General features: G+C 32.0%; 3 protein-coding genes across 9 annotated transcripts; 1 reads left to right on the forward strand and 2 right to left on the reverse strand.

Moving 5' to 3' along the window:
- Positions 1-156: 156 nt before the first annotated feature.
- On the reverse strand, positions 157-7258 carry LOC124428082 (glutamate [NMDA] receptor subunit 1). Of its 6 annotated transcripts, XR_006943079.1 has the most exons (18): positions 7203-7258; positions 6943-7132; positions 6577-6828; positions 6263-6457; positions 6029-6129; positions 5733-5906; positions 4362-4475; positions 3842-3989; positions 3543-3753; positions 3310-3444; positions 2967-3124; positions 2526-2760; positions 2217-2365; positions 1943-2100; positions 1669-1841; positions 1262-1515; positions 1112-1187; positions 534-599 (listed from the first exon to the last, which is right to left on the reverse strand). XR_006943079.1 is itself a non-coding variant. In XM_046971692.1 (17 exons), exons 2-17 carry the CDS (start codon positions 7105-7107, stop codon positions 357-359), a joined length of 2859 nt encoding a protein of 952 aa, XP_046827648.1. In that variant the 5' UTR covers positions 7108-7132; positions 7203-7258; the 3' UTR covers positions 157-356. The 6 variants fall into 6 exon arrangements, 4 of the variants coding, with proteins under 4 accessions (XP_046827648.1, XP_046827647.1, XP_046827649.1 ...); XM_046971692.1 differs by lacking the exon at positions 1112-1187 and having other exon boundaries at positions 157-599; positions 6269-6457; XM_046971691.1 differs by lacking the exon at positions 1112-1187 and having other exon boundaries at positions 157-599.
- Positions 7259-8580: 1322 nt separating this feature from the next.
- Positions 8581-13183, forward strand: LOC124428089 (monocarboxylate transporter 12). 2 transcript variants are annotated; one of them, XM_046971711.1, is made up of 6 exons: positions 8581-9501; positions 9594-10060; positions 10590-10733; positions 11291-12227; positions 12457-12677; positions 12828-13183. In XM_046971711.1, the coding sequence occupies exons 1-6, from the start codon at positions 9347-9349 to the stop codon at positions 13004-13006; spliced, it is 2103 nt and encodes a 700-aa protein (XP_046827667.1). In that variant the 5' UTR covers positions 8581-9346; the 3' UTR covers positions 13007-13183. The 2 variants fall into 2 exon arrangements, with proteins under 2 accessions (XP_046827667.1, XP_046827666.1); XM_046971710.1 differs by having other exon boundaries at positions 8586-10060.
- LOC124428090 (UPF0547 protein C16orf87-like) lies at positions 13018-15760 on the reverse strand. The gene is made up of 3 exons (XM_046971712.1): positions 15444-15760; positions 14690-14878; positions 13018-14412 (listed from the first exon to the last, which is right to left on the reverse strand). The coding sequence occupies exons 1-3, from the start codon at positions 15492-15494 to the stop codon at positions 14182-14184; spliced, it is 471 nt and encodes a 156-aa protein (XP_046827668.1). The 5' UTR covers positions 15495-15760; the 3' UTR covers positions 13018-14181.
- Between the last annotated feature and the right edge of the window lie 1859 nt (positions 15761-17619).

A 17619-nucleotide genomic window follows, 5' to 3' on the forward strand; every position in this document is an offset into this window, starting at 1 on the left:
GTGCTCTTTTCAAAGATGTCGATTCCAAGAACAAAGTGGAAAATTCTAAAGCGAAGAAAATGAATTGATAGAAATGTTTAATGCAAAAAAGAAAAAAGAAAAATAAAATATATATATATATATATATATATAAAGAAAAAGGAAAGCGAAAGGTAATTATAACAATCAAAGAATTTTCTTTTATTCAACGAACGAGACCTCCTAATTTGTAACTATTAATACAATTCCATCAGAGTTCGTAATCTGCATTAATACTATGTATATATGAAATAGTTGTACATATTAAAAAACTATTTTGTGTGAACACACACACACATATATATAAATATATATATATGTATGTATATATATAATAATTAAACTACAAGATGAGATACATCAGCGGTGTAAACGGCGGGTGATAATCTTACGTCTTCAGAACGTGACATTGGTCGTTGACGTATATCACTATCTCCAGGCCATGCCCTTCCAGGGCTACGTGGTGCGACGGTGCATCTGGCGACCGTATCGACTGCTAAGCTGACGGTCGTTGGATCGTTCAGGCCATTGCTTTGAATTCTTCGTTGTGCAGCTATCGAAGCTCGAAGTGTTTTCCGCTTCTGCATAGATAAAATTGAAGGTTACGAATAATCTTGTAGGAGTATTTAAGGGCAAAGGAAATCCCTTTCGAAAAGAAAATGTTGTTCTTTTTTCTTTTTTTCTTTTTTTTCTTTTTTTTCTTTTACTTTTTTTTTCTTTTTCTCTTTTTCTTTTCTTTATATGATTGATTTAACATTATGTTAAATATATATATATATATATATATGTATATATATATGTGCACTTAGGATCGTCCGAAGATATGTAACAACATTCGTCTTAATTTTGTATTTTCGTATTATCCTCCTTCGTGCAGTTATAGTTTTATTTTTTATTTATTCATTTATTTATTTATTTAATTATTTATGTTCTCAAGACGATCCTACGTGTATCGTGTCTCCTCGAGATGAGGAATAATAGTTTTATGAAATATACATATCTGCAACTAGTTTTACCTACAACTACTTCTTCATAATAATTTCTACACACTGTCAGTTGTGCAACTCGCTAATTATCACGTAATTATTATTACTAGGGTTCGAAGGGAAGTCCCCCGGGAAATGGACATGCCTCAGCGCAGCTACCTCGTCGTCGCTTCCTGAGGATTACTGACAAACACACATTTCTGAAGAAACGATGGAAATATATCAAACAACGAAATCGGCCGCCGATCGCTGTTTACCTCGATCGTTCCTCTCCATTTATCGGCTGCGTGCCTTGCCAGTTCCATTTTCTTCTGTTTTTTAGTTTGATGCCTCTTGTACGCCATCTCGATAATAATCAATCCGATACCACCGAAGATACCGACCGCGACCACTATGAACACTCCCGCCATATTTTGCAATCCGAGAGTGTTCGGAGTTTTTTCAAATTGTTCGCATTGTTGTAGATTCCCTTGGAGTATCCAAAGATTATCGAGACTTTCCATAAAACCACCTAGAAACAATCAATGGAGTTTCAAAGTTTACATTTGATGGATATATCATATACCATCGTTTCTTTCTTTCTTATTCAGTTAAAATTTCGCTTTTGATAAAATCATATTTCATCTATCTACTCTTATACTTGATGTCATTGCGTTGCTATTACTTTCATGAAAGTCTAAAATTGCCAGTGTCACGGCATCCGCCCAGGGTGAACCTTTCTGCAGGCCAATTCCGTAACCAGAACGACCAAATAATTCACCAGCAGTTACTAGCTCGCAATCCTGAGCTGCCTCGAATTCCAAACGTGAACTATCCCAGATGAATGCCATTAATTTCCTAAATAAAACACGAAAAGGATTTATTATATTGAACGCATTTAACTTGACGTTTAATTGAAAATTTATTATGGGATAGATCTCTACAAAGTATACGCGTACCCAATTTTTATATCACGTATAGCATCTTCGGCTGTATCATAATTGTTAGCTTCCATTGTTCGATACATATTAGAGAGTTCAACTTGTCGCCTGAAATACATGTCCACTGCTGATCCCTTAACCGTAGCGCATGTTAAATTTTCCATAGTATTCCTGAGCTTTATAGTTATAAAACAAAATTTTCAAATATTATGCATTTCGATTGTGCTGCTGTTTTATTTTTTTTTTTTTTTTTTTTTTTTTTTTTTTAAGAAAATTTAGTACGTCTACTTACTCGGGCATCATTGATACCGGTCAATTTTGTTTTAGGACGTTCCAATACAAGGAAGGCAGCCAGATTAGCTGTATAAGATGCTACGATGATCATAGCAAATCCTGCCCATACCATACCCAATACTCGTGCTGAAAAACTTCTTGGAGTACCTAAATATAATAAAATACATAACCATCAAAATTTTTTCTAAGTAATCATTTATTTTTGATCAACATTTTTACATTTTTTTTTTTTATATATTGGGATCGTCCAATCCTAATATATCAGTTACTGTATTTATCTATGATATTAAGAAAGAATCATATTTACCTTCTCCAATTCCACTGTTCAATAATACTCCCCATGCAAACCAAACGGCACTCGAGAGATTGAGGGCATCTTCCTCGGTGCCGTCAGTATTAGCTAGTTTGAACCTCCCGAAAGGTGAAAACCGGTCGAGGAGGTACAGAACTAGCGCCACTACGTGCACCGAAACCATCACCAGGATCCAAAGGGTGTTACTGAATGGTTGTAAGAAAGATACCAGTGTTGACGACCTGGATGGCTGGAATCAAACAAAATTATATCGATCTAATCATCTATTTTCTTTCGTTTCTTTGGGAGGGGGAGGGGAGGGAGAGGGATAGTATACAATGGGGGGAGGGGTTCAATGGGGTTCAATAGGGGTTTCAATGAGTGGAAGAGGATTCAATGAATTATTAATTCAATGGATATTAGATGTTTCTCTCCCTTTCTCTCTCTCTCCGATACCTTTTTTTCTAGTATAGTTATCCCCTGATATTTGAATGGCTTGCTGAATTCGATGAATTCAGCACGTTCAGGATTAATCGTCAATGGTGCAACGATCATATCTGCTCGTTCGTTCACCAATTCTCCGATTAGTCCTGTCCATTCTTTTTTCCCTCCGACTGTAATTAAATATTTTTTATGTTATATATATATATATATATCATATATAATATATACTGTATAATATTATATACAATATTTATTTATTTAATATTAAATATTATATATAAAAAATTTATATATTTTATATGCATGTATTTATAATATCTATAATATATTAAAGAATTATTATTAGGAAACATACCTGAACTATTTTTAATAACATAACTGCCAAATTGACCATCCGGTGATAAGGCAAGATTATAAGTGAAATTGATAGTCTTAGACAATTCTTTCAACAAATCTACGCAATAACCTTTGCAACAATATATTTTCGAGTCTGCAAATTATATAGAAAAGGTTTCATTTATTTTTAGTATCGTTAATTAATTTTTAAATTAAACAGACACGCACAAATTGTTTGATTAAATTGCTTACTCTCGTGATCGGTAACATTGAAATGAGGACATGCTATTTCATCAGGCAGGCAATCAATTTCGCTTGCTTCACGTACGTAAACGAAAGGTTTCTCTTCAATTGTCAAAACCTTTAAGTGCGTTGGTATCATTAAACCTTCGGGTTTATTTTTTAAACGCCCAGGCCACGTGATATTAGACTCGTTCACTCTTAATCTCATTTTTGTTCCATTCTATTTCAAATATTAATACTAATATTGATTTTATTCATTTTATATATAATCTTAATGATAATTATATCAATATTTTGGATCTACTTACAGCTGGATAAAAGTATTGTCCAACCGAAACTTGCCGACTATCCTCATTGATGTTAATGATATCGTATTCAGCAAAAATACGATCGCCATTATCGTCGAAAGCAACTCTGCCAGTTTCTCCATGTGGTAAAACTTGTTGACGTATGTAACTAAATTCACATTATCGTATATACGTACACTTTTTCTTCTTTTCTTTTTTTTTTTTTTTTTTTTTTTTAATATTAACCCTCTAGCTAATATTAAGAGAGCCAGTATTATGGCTGATTTGTTTTCTTGGATTTAAATCCGTTTGCATTACTTGGAAAACGTGAAAATTTTGATTTTGGCATCCAATCTTGTATATGTTAATCAAAATACAAATATTATATAATTTGCATTTCAATGTGTTACTTCATATACAGATATGGAATAAATGCATAATTGAGGACACCGAAACACTGCGGAATTGTAGGAACACGTTTAAGTGCACTCCAATGTGCAGCTAAAGGGTTAAATAGAAAAAAAATATCATAATCACGTACTCAAAAAGTTTCTTCCCAGTTTCCCATATCGATCCGGAATCACCGCAATCCTTGGGAGCACTTGTGATCTCTTCGGTTTCATTCATTTCTCGCAAAGCAGAGACAAAAGCATATCTGGAAAATAAGTGTTATACCCTTGACATCAGAAGGCCAATAATCAGGCCACTTTTTTTTTTTTTTTTTTTTTTTTAGTATACTTATGCACACAACACAATTTCTACGGGACAACGTTTCCATGCAGTAACATCCATGAGAGAAATCAGAGAGTCCTTTGATCTGTAATCAACATCGAGACATAAAAGTTTCCTTATCGAATGATGCTCCCTCATATCTCGTTGATACCTGTGTGATAATAAAAGAAATATTGTTACGAGGTGCGTTCAAGTTTTAAGATATTCTAAATTTTTTTTCTCTTTTTTTTTCCCCCTGAGAAATCATTTACATCAAAAAGCAGAAATTATTGTTACTTATCAATAAATGGTCGACCTGTATACGTACATATATTTTTTTTTTTTTTTTTTTTTATAACGTTCAAGCCACGATTACATGATCATTGTGAACGAATTTTTTTAGGGATTCTCGGTCTGTTTTGCTTATTTGTGAAAAATTGACATACTCTTCCATCAAGACAATACTTCTGTTCATCGAACGAGAACAGTCTTTCAAATCTTTGAAAAATAATTTCCGAATGATTCATCATACTTTCTACTCACCTAATCTTGCACTTAATGATTTTTTTTTTTAGCTTTTTCCAACGTCGAAAGATATTCTCTGTGTAATCGCTCATTTTCCAATCGTGTCGCTCTCTTGCATGAACTATTTTTCAATGAATGAAACAGACCCCCCCCGAAGAATCGTTAACAGCGGTCATGCAATCATGGCGTCGAATTTCTGAAAATATGTACGTGTACAAAATGACTATGTTGAGAAGTGAGACAATACTTTCAACTTTTTAATGCATATGCAGTTTTTCCGGAAAAAAAAAATTGGAAAACCTTGCAACTCGAATGCAACTCGTACAAAAAGAGAAAGAGAAAGAGAGAGAGAGAGAGAGAGAGAGAGAGAGAGAGAGAGAGAGAAATGAAACGATGTGCAAGATAAATAAATTTAAGATGAAAGAAAAAAAATATATATATAATAAAATTATCAAGCTAACAAAAGAGTAAGGGATAGTGAAGATGATAAATTGAAGATAATCGAACGAAGAAAAATTTCAGCGATCACAATCCTTTCTTCTTTGTAGATTGGGGAAGCCCAGGTGATCTCGAATTGTGTGAAGTGGAAGATTTTACCTAATCGTGAAACTATGTATACAGTTTCATGCATATACATGTAGGTGTGCCTATCGTGTGCGATCGCAAAAGGACTGACAGGCTGTCCTTGATGTGAGCCTTCTCTGCGCTCGCGTTAATTAATTTCAATCCAAGAAGACCTTCTGGTGCGTTAGGTGCATCCAATGCTTGCTCGGTAACAATCCAAACGTATCCAGCTCCGGTCATGTTTAATGATGCCGCATCCCTGAAGATAACTTTTGCATCTGTCTTCCTTTAAATTAAGCAAAGATTTTTTGTTTTGTTCTTTTTTTTTTTCTTATTTTAAATCATTTATTCGAACTTTATTTACATCGTACGATCAAACGATAATAATTGATTAATTAGATCACTTACGTTGCGTACATCAAACAGACTCTGGCTTGTGCGTTCTTCATATCCATCAAATGTTCCATAAAACTTTCAAGACCTGGCTCGAATTCTATTACGGATTCCACCTGTTCATTTTTATTTTTTTTTTTTTTTTTTTTTTTTTTTTTTTTTTTTTTTTTTTTTTTTTTAAAGGATTGAAAATTTTCGATATTAGAAAATGTTTCATGATAAACAAAAGAAAAGGATAAGTGGACCTACGTGTACTTTGATTTCAACGTCATCTTCTAAATTTTGTGATGTCGTTTGGAAACGTCCGAGCAAAGCACGACCGTCGGTGTCCGAACTGTGTATGAAGATGATCTTCATATAGTTAAAATATTTCAACAATTCGACCCACACATCGGCCTGATGAGAATATGGTGGGACGGTACGTAAGAAAGACACGTGAATATTCTGAAAAATAATTTTGAAAAAAAAGAAATAAAATATATATATATATATCTGTAAGAATTACTTTTACATATATGTATATATATATATCCTAATAAGGTATGATCTAAAGATCGACGTACTTTATCGGAAAATGCTGAATCACGAGATGATATACCAATTACAGGTATATGATAAAAACCGCTGGTATAGGAAACAGCAGCTGGTGACAAATCACCTGTTAAAGGATGAGACACAACTACTGCGTAAACTTGCTTAGCGATTAGAGATTTACAAACGCTTAGAGCTGTCCTGATTGGATTGGAATCCATTTCGATGACAGTGTGTTGATAAGTTATACCCTTGTTCACGTATTGTGAATCAAAGTTCAAATGCTAAAATATAATTATTTAGGTCTGTTCCAGAGTAAAACAATTAATTATTATATATATATATATATATATATATATATATAATAATTAATGTCATAATGAAATATGTATGCTCACATCAACGGTGGCACCAAAATAATTTTTGCTTTCGTTGTTTGAAAGGACACCACCGATCATGAATAAAGTTGGACTGTTGTAACTGGATGGTCTTGCGGCATGACTGTAGTCTTCCAAAAGCATCAGAAGACAAATCAATGCGATCATTTTACCAGATTTTGCCATTGCAATAATAAACAAATTGAAATATCTAAGAAACGTTATATCGTATTAAAGGAAATGTAAGAATTTGCGTACACTTTAAACGAATCTTGACCTACCTTAACGTATAATTATAATCCTTGGAATTTTTCTTTTCTCTTTCGGAAGAAAGATAAGAGAGAGAGAGGGAGAGAGAGAGAGAAATAGATAGATAGAGTGGGAGAAAGAGAGAAAGAAAAAAGAAAATGAAATCAAATGTTGCAAAACTAAACGACGACGACGACGACGATGACGACGACGATGACGACGACAACGACGTACGAAGTTGTTCGATATGTTCACCCACCAAAAATGTAGAAAAAATTTTGTTAAACAGGTAGAAGAGTACTTGGGCACGGCCCAAGTTATAATGGCCCAAGTACGAGGGCAGAGCCAAGATCTGACCTCCTCTTGGTATACATTGATCCAGTCGGATGCTGCGCGTGAGAGAGAGAGATTCATTCCCTTTACCCCGACCCGTACCCTCACCACCGCTATCGTAAATTCAAAGATTTTGGCACCAACTTTCAAATTCGTTCTCTCTTCGCACATTTCCTTCCCCTCGTATTCATTTAATATGTTGCAATGTTACAATAGAAATTTATAGATATAATCTATAATGATCATATATATATATACATATATATATATATATATATATATATACATATATATACATTTTCCTAAAATATTGATTACGTCAACATAGACAAACACTGGTACCACAAGTTTCCACGTGGTCTTTCATATTTGGATAATAATAGTCTAATAGTTCCACTTAAATGCAAATTCTTATATTATCTGAACAGACATATAGTTCGTAATGATAAAGTCGATACGTTAGTAACATGTGAGCTTTATTTGTTTCTTTTTATTCTTTTATCTTTGCTTTTCCTTTCTTTCTCTCTCTCTCTCTCTCTCTTTTTTCTCTTGTCATTTCTATATTATACGCTCCAATAACTATAATCACATACAAAATTATTAGAAATTATAGAGAAGAAATTGATGGTATGAAAAAGGTATGTTAAATGAATTTGAATAATCATGATACAAAAATATATATATATATATATATGTATATATATTTAACATATTATAATATATATATATATATATATATATATATATATATATATATGTGTACATTAATTTGCATATTATTTTCATATTCGTAGATCAGCTGGAAAGAAAATAAATGGAAAATCCGAAAGATGAAATTGACGAGTCCATTAATGAGCATATCCAGAAAATACTGTTTTCAAAGTATTGAAAGAAATGAAGAGGAATAAACAAAGTTTTTCAACACATGGTGATTCTGATCAGAAAGAAAGAGGGAGAAGAGGGTAGAAAGGAAGAGATAGAGGGAGAAATAGAAAAAGAGAGAGAATGAGAGAGAGAGAGAAGGGGGAGGGGTGAGAAAGAGAAGGAGAAGAGAGAGAGAGAGAGAGAGAGAGAGAGAGAAAGAGAGAGAGAGAGAGAGTGCGTCATTTCATCATTTTGTACCTGCTGCATATCGATCCCGTAGGTTTCCACCCCGTGGCGACCTCATGTGCGTGCGCAACCCCTTCCATTCCGTATTTACCGAGGAACCGTCTGATCGTGACAGAAGGAACAGTGGAGAACAAGAAGTTAAATGGTGAGAGGCATTGCTACCGGATTGACAAGAAGGCAAGATAAGGCAAGACAAGGCAAGAGGCAACATAGAATATTGGAAATTAACATACCGAAGAAGAAGAGTGTGTGTTTTAAAAAGAAAAGGTTCCTTATCGTTTGTCTCCATTGTATGTAAGAGAAAGAAGGAAAGAGTACAAATTAGAAAGGGAGAAAGAGAGAAAGAGGAAGGAAGAGAGAGAGAGTGAGAGAGAGAGAGAGAGAGAGAGAGAGCTTATGACGTATACGAATACATAGATCAAGTACATAGCGATAGTTAGGTAACGTATGTAGAGAAAGAAAGAAAGAGTGAGAACGAATGAGAGTGCGAGAGAGAAAGAGTGAGAGAGAGAGAGAGAGAGAGAGAGAGTGAGAAAGAGTATAAAATAAAAAGACAAAGAAAGATAATTAGACAAAAGTTTTCTCTTTGAGTTAAGCTAAAAAGGAATAAAGAGAAAGGCGTAAGAAAAAAAAAGAGTGCAAGAGAGAGAGAGAGAGAGAGAAAGAGAGAAAGAGAGAAAGAGAGAGAGAGAGAGAGAGAGAGAGAGATAAAGAGAAAGAATACGGAACTCCAATGTATTACGGTTCTCGTTTCGTCGAAGACAGTAAAAAATGTCGTTGCCACGGGAATGGAGTTTCCAGGATTCGTGTAGATCGGTCGACCGTGCGACGACGACGGTCGGGGGTAGTTGCGGTACAGGAGGAGAAGGAGCAGCGTCACAGGAGATGGTCAGTACGGCCGTCATCGATGAAAATATGAATCAACAGAATCAGCTGGGCTCCTTACTCTCGATTCATTCCGCTCCCGTATTTGATTTAAGTAATGGCGTGCCATCCCCTAAAAGGCCGGCCTCGTTGATGGTACAAGCCACTGCTACCTCGACACCGGTCGTGCCACCTCATTTACAAAGTCCACCGGATACCATCGAGGACGAGGATAATGAAAATCTTTTAACTATTTCGAGTCTAACGGCTAGACCGTTGATAGCGAAATCGCGTGAATTACGTTCTTCTAAAACAACCAATTCGAAAATAGCGCCGAGCAAGAAAAAGAAGAAACCTAAAAGGAGAGATATCAGGAAACCAAGAAATCGTACTTATGTACCGTTGGATGGTGGATATGGTTGGGTCATTGTATTTGGTGCCTTTTTCGTCCAATTTTGGGTCGCTGGCCTGGTCAAATCCTATGGCGTCCTCTATGTTGAAATCATGGAAACGTTTAAGGACTCATCAGCATCGGTTGCATCTTGGATACCAGCTATACTTTCTTGCCTTTGTCTCGCCTTGGGTAAGTCAAATTGTCTTTCTCCAATTATCTTTTATTTATTATTTTTTATTTTTTATTATTTCTTCTATATATATATATATATATATATATATATATATATTTTTTTTTTTATATATCTATATAAACACACAGTATATATTTTATTGGTTGATTTATTTTTCGCGCCAACAGTTGAAATATTTCGAATTTTCTGATAATTTTTTAAACATATTTTTAAAGCTATTTTCTTACTTCTTTTCTCTCTCTTTTTTTTTCTACAAAATTTTTTTCAAATGTATAATATATGTAATATTTCATTGTTACATCGTCGCGGGTACTTTGATCCTGAATCTTACAAAAATAAAAAAAAAATGCATATTTATAAGCTAACCCACGCGCTATGTTAAAGTTTTTAAAACAAAATCTTTACCTTCTCGTCAGATTGATGTACTTTTTTATTTATAAAAAAATATCAATCGATAAAAACACACACACACACACACACACACAAATACTCTCTATATGATTAATATTGATCATTCATTTTCAGCGCCTGTAACGAGCATGCTATGTCAAAAGTATAGCTGCCGAACTGTCGTCTTCATCGGTGGATTGTTCTGTGCTTTAGGACTTACGACTAGTTATTTCGCCACCAGCTTGATACATCTCTTTTTTACATTTGGTATCTTGACTGGTGAGTTATAAATCGTTTATTATTATTACTATTATTATTATTATTATTATTATTATTATTATTATTATTATTATTATTATCATCTGAAGGATACGGTAATTAAAGAATAAAAAAAGCGGATGAGGGCGAGCGTTTATAATAGCCTTCTCAGACATTATTATTATTATTATTATTATTATTTTTTATCGTATTACTTATTATATTTCAGAGTTTCCTAAAATCATTTATAAGCCGTGATCCATTTTAGAGAACCATTATTTTTTATGATGGAATTGATTGACATGAACAATTCCAAATTCATTTGATATGGACTTGCGCGTTCTGAGAAAAAAAAAAAGAAAGATTAGAGAGAAATAATAGATAATTCTTATGTGATCTTTAAATAAATCGACTTCGAATAATTTATTTGACGATTCACGATGAGTAAAAATCATAATATGAATTGTTTTATCTCTCTTTCTCTCCCTCTCTCTCTTTTTTTACTCTGGTGTATTTGTTATCAAAGAAAAAAAAAATTGATAAATAAAAATGAGAACTTCCAAAACAATTTGTTTCAGGCATCGGTGGTGGATTATCGACGACACCAGGCATCATAATCGTTTCTCAATACTTTGATAAACATCGTGCCCTGGCAAACGGCATATGCGTATCTGGCACGGCCGCTGGTAGCTTTGTATTTCCACTTTTAATCGAGACATTGGTAAAGAATTTTGGTTTTCACGGTACGATATTATTATTGGGTGGATGTATGCTTCACGTATGCGTCAGTGCAACATTGTACAGACCACTCGAGAATAATTATCTTCCGGATGTTGAAACTAATGACGATGGATTAAAGTCCGGTGAGAAAAAGAACGAAAGCAATGGTAGACAGGAGGCTACGAAACAACAGAAACTCGATCTTCTGTTTGAATCAGTCAATGATCCAACGACTCGTCATAATCTTCTTAACGAATTGTTCCATCAGAATAGCGTAATAGCCGTCGAATTAACAGACAGTGATGAAGAGAAGGACGTTATGGGGGAAGGTCTGATGATGAAACCAATCTCAAAGATACGAAGCTCAAGTATATTGCATAGCGTCGAAGATTTATCAACCGATTCGACGTGCGTTTACAAAGCTAGATCATCTTTGAGATCTCTTAGATCTTCCACGACAGTCGTATGTCCTGTACCGATACCTCCTAACGATGTTATGGCTACCACAACGGAGGAACCCAAAACGATAATGCAAAAAGTTGCACGTTACATCGATCTTTCATTATTGAAAAATCCACAATTTATTATGATGTGCTTCTCGGTCAGTCTAATGTCGACCGGAAGTCCATACATGTTATATTATTTGCCAGCTTACGTTCACGCAGCTGGATATTCGAAAGCAGAAGCTGGCTACCTAGTTGCCATCTCAGCTGCTCTCGATTTATGTGGTAGACTTGGATTAGGTTGGCTATCTGATTTGCAACTTTTTGATCGACGAAAAGGATACATTGGAAGGTAAGTAATATGTTATTTCCCTTTTTTCTTTTCTTTTTTTTTTTTTTTTTTTCTTTAGGAGTGGATTATAAAACTCGGCAATGTTATTTTTTTTTTTGTACCTCCGCTCATTGATTGTTTCTCCTTTTTTTTTTTTTCTTTTAAATCAGATTACGTTCAATGAGAACGGCGTTAAAAAGAAATTCATTCATAAGGTTGTTTTTCTTTTTTCTTTTTTTATTTTTTCTAGCGTCGTCGGGGCCGGTGTTGCAGTCTTAACAATTCCAATGGCACATTCTTTTTATGTCTTGGCATGTTCCGTTGGAATGTACGGATTGTGCTTGGGGTGTTGGTTTCTCTTAGTTCCCGTCCTACTTGCTGACCAATATGGAACTGATAAAATATCTTCAACTTATGGATTGGTCAGAATGTTTCAAAGCGTTGGAGCAATTTCTATTCCACCTCTTGCAGGTAACGCATTTTGATATTACAATAATTTCATGATGATGATGATGATGATGATGATGATGATAATAATGCCGAAGGATTTTGATACAATGCGATGATACAATGACGCTTTAATACCTAATCGTTTATTCTTCTTTTTATAAATAATTTCAGGTTATTTACGTGATGTAACTGGAAGTTACACCGTATGTTTCCTGTGCATGGGTACATGTATGGTAATGGGAGGTTTGCCTCTTCTATTGGTATTTAATGAAGTATCAAAACCAACGAAGCTGCCCGTTAATAATACTGAAAATAACAATTGTCAAGGAGATCCAAATGTGAAAGAATAAAATATTTTGCAAGAGTGTGATATTCTTTGAAGAGAGAGAGAGAGAGAGAGAGAGAGAGAGAGAGAGAGAGAGAGAGAACAAGAGAGAAAGAGAGAAAGAGAGAGAGAGAGAGAGAAAGAGAGAGAGTAAACGTGTATTAGAAAACTAATAAATCGCAGCATTTTTGTCGCTACACAATTTTTGTTTCTTATAAATTTGTTGATAGTCATATCGAATAACAACTTTCTTCATACATTTAAAATTAATTTGACGAATTGAAATAAATTTTCGTGTTGTTCTGCATGATCAATCAAATCTAGTTCGAATATTTGTTATTATTGTTGTTCTTGTTATTCTAACTTATTGTTGTTATTTTTTTTTATTATTATTATTATTATTAACTTGAAAAATTATATATATATATATATATATATATATATATATATATATATATATATACACGCACATAAAATTATAACTCAATATTGAACACTATGAAAATACGAGCGTACAGATCACGTCGTGATTTTATTTCAATTTGCCTTTACAATTTATTATTTACATATTATTTACACGCACATAATGTACAATATTACATCATTAATTACATTATACATGTGTGTGTGTATATATATATGCATATATATATATATACATATACACACACATATATAAAGTACAAAATCTTTCATTGATAACAAAATGAAACATGATAATTACATTACAATGATCTTTCCTTTACACAATTTCACATTTTATATTACATATATCTATATACATTTGTATATAATTATTTCTTTTGTGTTTTTTATCAGTTGTCTTAGATTAGTCTTATTGATTTTGGAGATATAAATATAACGTGTTATCTACCTAAAAGAATGGTAGAAAAAAGTTTGAATAAATAGAGAAATTCTATTAGCAAAAATCACAGATAGAAAAGAACAAGAAAAAAAAAAAAAAAAAAAAAAAGACAAAAAAAAAACAAGAAAAATATTTCTTTGTAAAATATGTATATACATAGAGAATATTTCACTTTGTTAATTTAAATTATATTGCTTTGTGATGTGTGTTTGACGTTATTCAAAACATCGAAGACATTCATTTAATGTTATTATCTTTAGACGAAAGTATTTGTACGATCAAAACACATCTTATAATCCCATAATTATATATGTACATCTTCCACCCAGATAAATTCATGAAGGCTTCCATGCCACTACCCTCATTTTATTATTAAGCTCTTGTAAAATAAGAGAACATGTTAACTGTTTCTCAGGAGATAAGCCACTAATTCCTTCCATTTCATCGTCGTCATCGCCCAATCCAGAACTACTACCATTTTTACCTTTTCCTTTGCCTTTTCTTTTTTTCTTTTTATTTAATTGACGACAATCTATATCACTGGAGGTATCCGCAGCACGTCTTATCTAAAAAAAAAAAAAAAAAAAAAGAAAAGAAAAAAAAAATAAAAAAAAATAAAACTGTAATATTTTTTTAAATACGTCTTATAGATCATATCACTCATTAAGGTAATTTTACATTTAGTATCATTAAAATAACATAATGAGTTTAATCATCGTAAAACATTGAATTTAATGTTTCATAAAATTGCAACAAATACCGTATGAATTTTTTATTATGATAATATTATGATATTATGATTATAGATAAATATATTAATAGATATATGTGTATAGAAAATACCTTAGAACTTTTTTTCGTTTGTTTATCATATTCTAAAGCATCATAATAATTTGGCTTTTCACGTTTGATGCGATTAGTTCTTCTCGTTTTCATAACTCCATTGTCAGGACTAGGAGGACTTTTGATGGAATTACGTCGTGCATTAAAAAATGAATGCCCACATGGACAAGCTTTACAAGCGACGGGTACCTGGAGGAAAAAAAAAATATTAAATTAACGCTAAAAAATATAAAAATTAACGCTACAAATAATATTATTTCAGTATAATGAGGTATACTTTTTATTCACTTCAGAGAAAAAATAAAAAAAAAAAAAAAAAAAACAAAAAAGAAAAAAAAAGAAACAAAAAAGAAACAAAAAAAAATGAAAAGGAAAAAAGAAATCCATAAAAATTAATCGTATGTGTACAATAGAAAAAAAAAAAATAATATGTTTTATAAAAATGATTGTAATCAATCATTTACGATTAGTATAAATGTAGTATTAATATCAAATATCAATTTAGGTTATGTTCAGGATATTGTTAAGATTTCATATAAAAAAGTTTAATTTAAAAAAAAAAAAAAAAATAAATAAATAAATAAATAAAACAATTATTTTATTATACGTTTTATAAAATTTATTATACCGATTAAAAAATACCATTCCAATTGAAATATAAGAAGCATCATATTCCTCTAGACAAAAAAAAAATTTGATACCTTCCTTTATATTGCGTCTAATATATGAAAAGAAAAATATTAAATTAAATTACCTGTTGTTCACATTTAGGACAACCCTTGCTAATAGTTTTTGTTTTTCCCATAATTAACACAAACACACGCACACACAACGTTAAATATAAATTCTTTCTATCTAAATTTGCTACGGGTATAACCCATTAAATGGCTAAATGATGTACGTTAAAAAATCATTATGGCAAACTTCTTTCTAAAACGACTAAATTAACTTTATTTTAAGAACACCACATATTATATATACAAATAACATTATTTGTAGTTTCTATTTTGTCTGCTAGATGACAGTTCTCACAACACAAGAACAGACCAATCAACGATTATCTATCTCCTATTTGCCTGTATTGTCATTGTTATTGATTGAATAATAAAAGAAAAAAGAATGATATATATATATATATATACATATACATATATACACACACACACACGCACACACATATACATATAGTAAATAATTACATATGATCGATTTCTACATTTGAATTAATTCATATCATTAATGTTTATCGTTCATCGTCCATAGCGTATGCGACATCAGCGACAAGTATGGATAAAATATGAACTACGAGCACAATAAAAAAAAAAACAGTCTCCACTATGTATCTATAATAGGTTATTACAATAAAATCATCGAAATTATTAATTATTTTGATCTTAGACGTTTGTTAAGAGAAAAAGAATGAAAGAAAGAGAGCTGCGATGTTTTCTCGTCGGAATGTAAAAGAAGATTGGATCGAGAAAGCTCAAAATCAGTCAAACACTTGTTTTTGTCGATATTAAATGTAGTCTACAACGTAAAAATCAAAACTAAACTACATTTAAATATTATATTAAAATAATATTATATTAAATGCCTGTTACGATTTGTGTAATGTTTAACTAATTAGATTATTGTTTAAATATTAGTTTATTGTACTCTGTGTACATTATACATCGTTTAAAATAATTATTAAAATTACCAAAAGTATTAATTGTTTAATCTTGAACGTTTTGAAAGAGACAGCTACAATAATTCCTCGTCGAAATGCGAAAGAAGACTGGATCGTTAAGGCTATTCACTACTTTTTATTCGAAGCGTCTGTGACTTCAGCGACAGGTATGGACAAAATATGAACTACGAATATAAGCGGAAAACATTATCCCCACCATGCGTTTATCGTATCGGTTTATAAACTTATTTGGTTATATTTCTCTACGCGTACAAAATAATTGATTTCATTTAGAGTAGAGTAAATAATTTAATAAACTGTAAATGCTTTTTAATCTCTTATATGTATATCTTTTTATATGATAATATGAGTCTTGTTAAATGATTCATGCTAGATACGACATTGATAGGCATTTGTTTCACGTTAAAAAAAAAAAAACAAAAAAGCATAAAGAATAATAAATATAATTAACACATATGATAATACATAAATTTACGAATTCTAAAAAAATCATCTTTAAATTTAATTATATCTTATCTATTGACCTGTAGAAATATTACTGGCAAATACAAAGTGTTATTACTTTAGTGGTATTTAATCGGAAATTAAATTGAATGGATTTTGAAAATACATTGAAATATGCAGCCTGGCGGTAATTGCGTTGTATTGTGATTTATAATTTGATTTTAATATATTGCAACTATTACCGATCCAAGTCCCATTACGTGGAAATTACTGCATCTGGAGATTCACGGGCTAACGGTGATTCTATTCTAAAATCCACGTTTTCGAGATAAATCGAATTTTCTCATTTCGTATTTCGAGGAATAAACATCGAGATACACTCATTCCGTATCTCTGTATTTAATCATCTTATAGATATGAACATTTTATAATTATTTAAATAATGTACAATACACTTGGAGTACTTTGAGGTTATAATTAAACGATATTACATTTCGTAAAGTATCGTATAGTTTTTAAGACGCATTGGACTTGGAGTATTATTCTTTCGTCATACGTCGATCGTTCAATGTCAACAAGAAGGAACAATTAAAGGAACGTACGAGTTATCACACGTCAGTCTCCTTTCGTACTCCGAGGAATAAACATCGAGATACACTCATTCCGTACCTCTGTATTTAATCATTTTATAGATATGAACATTTTATAATTATTTAAATAATGTACAATACACTTGGAGTACTTTGAGGTTATAATTAAACGATATTACATTTCGTAAAGTATCGTATAGTTTTTA

This window comes from Vespa crabro, chromosome 11 (genome assembly GCF_910589235.1).
Source record: "Vespa crabro chromosome 11, iyVesCrab1.2, whole genome shotgun sequence".
Classification (NCBI taxonomy): domain Eukaryota; kingdom Metazoa; phylum Arthropoda; class Insecta; order Hymenoptera; family Vespidae; genus Vespa; species Vespa crabro.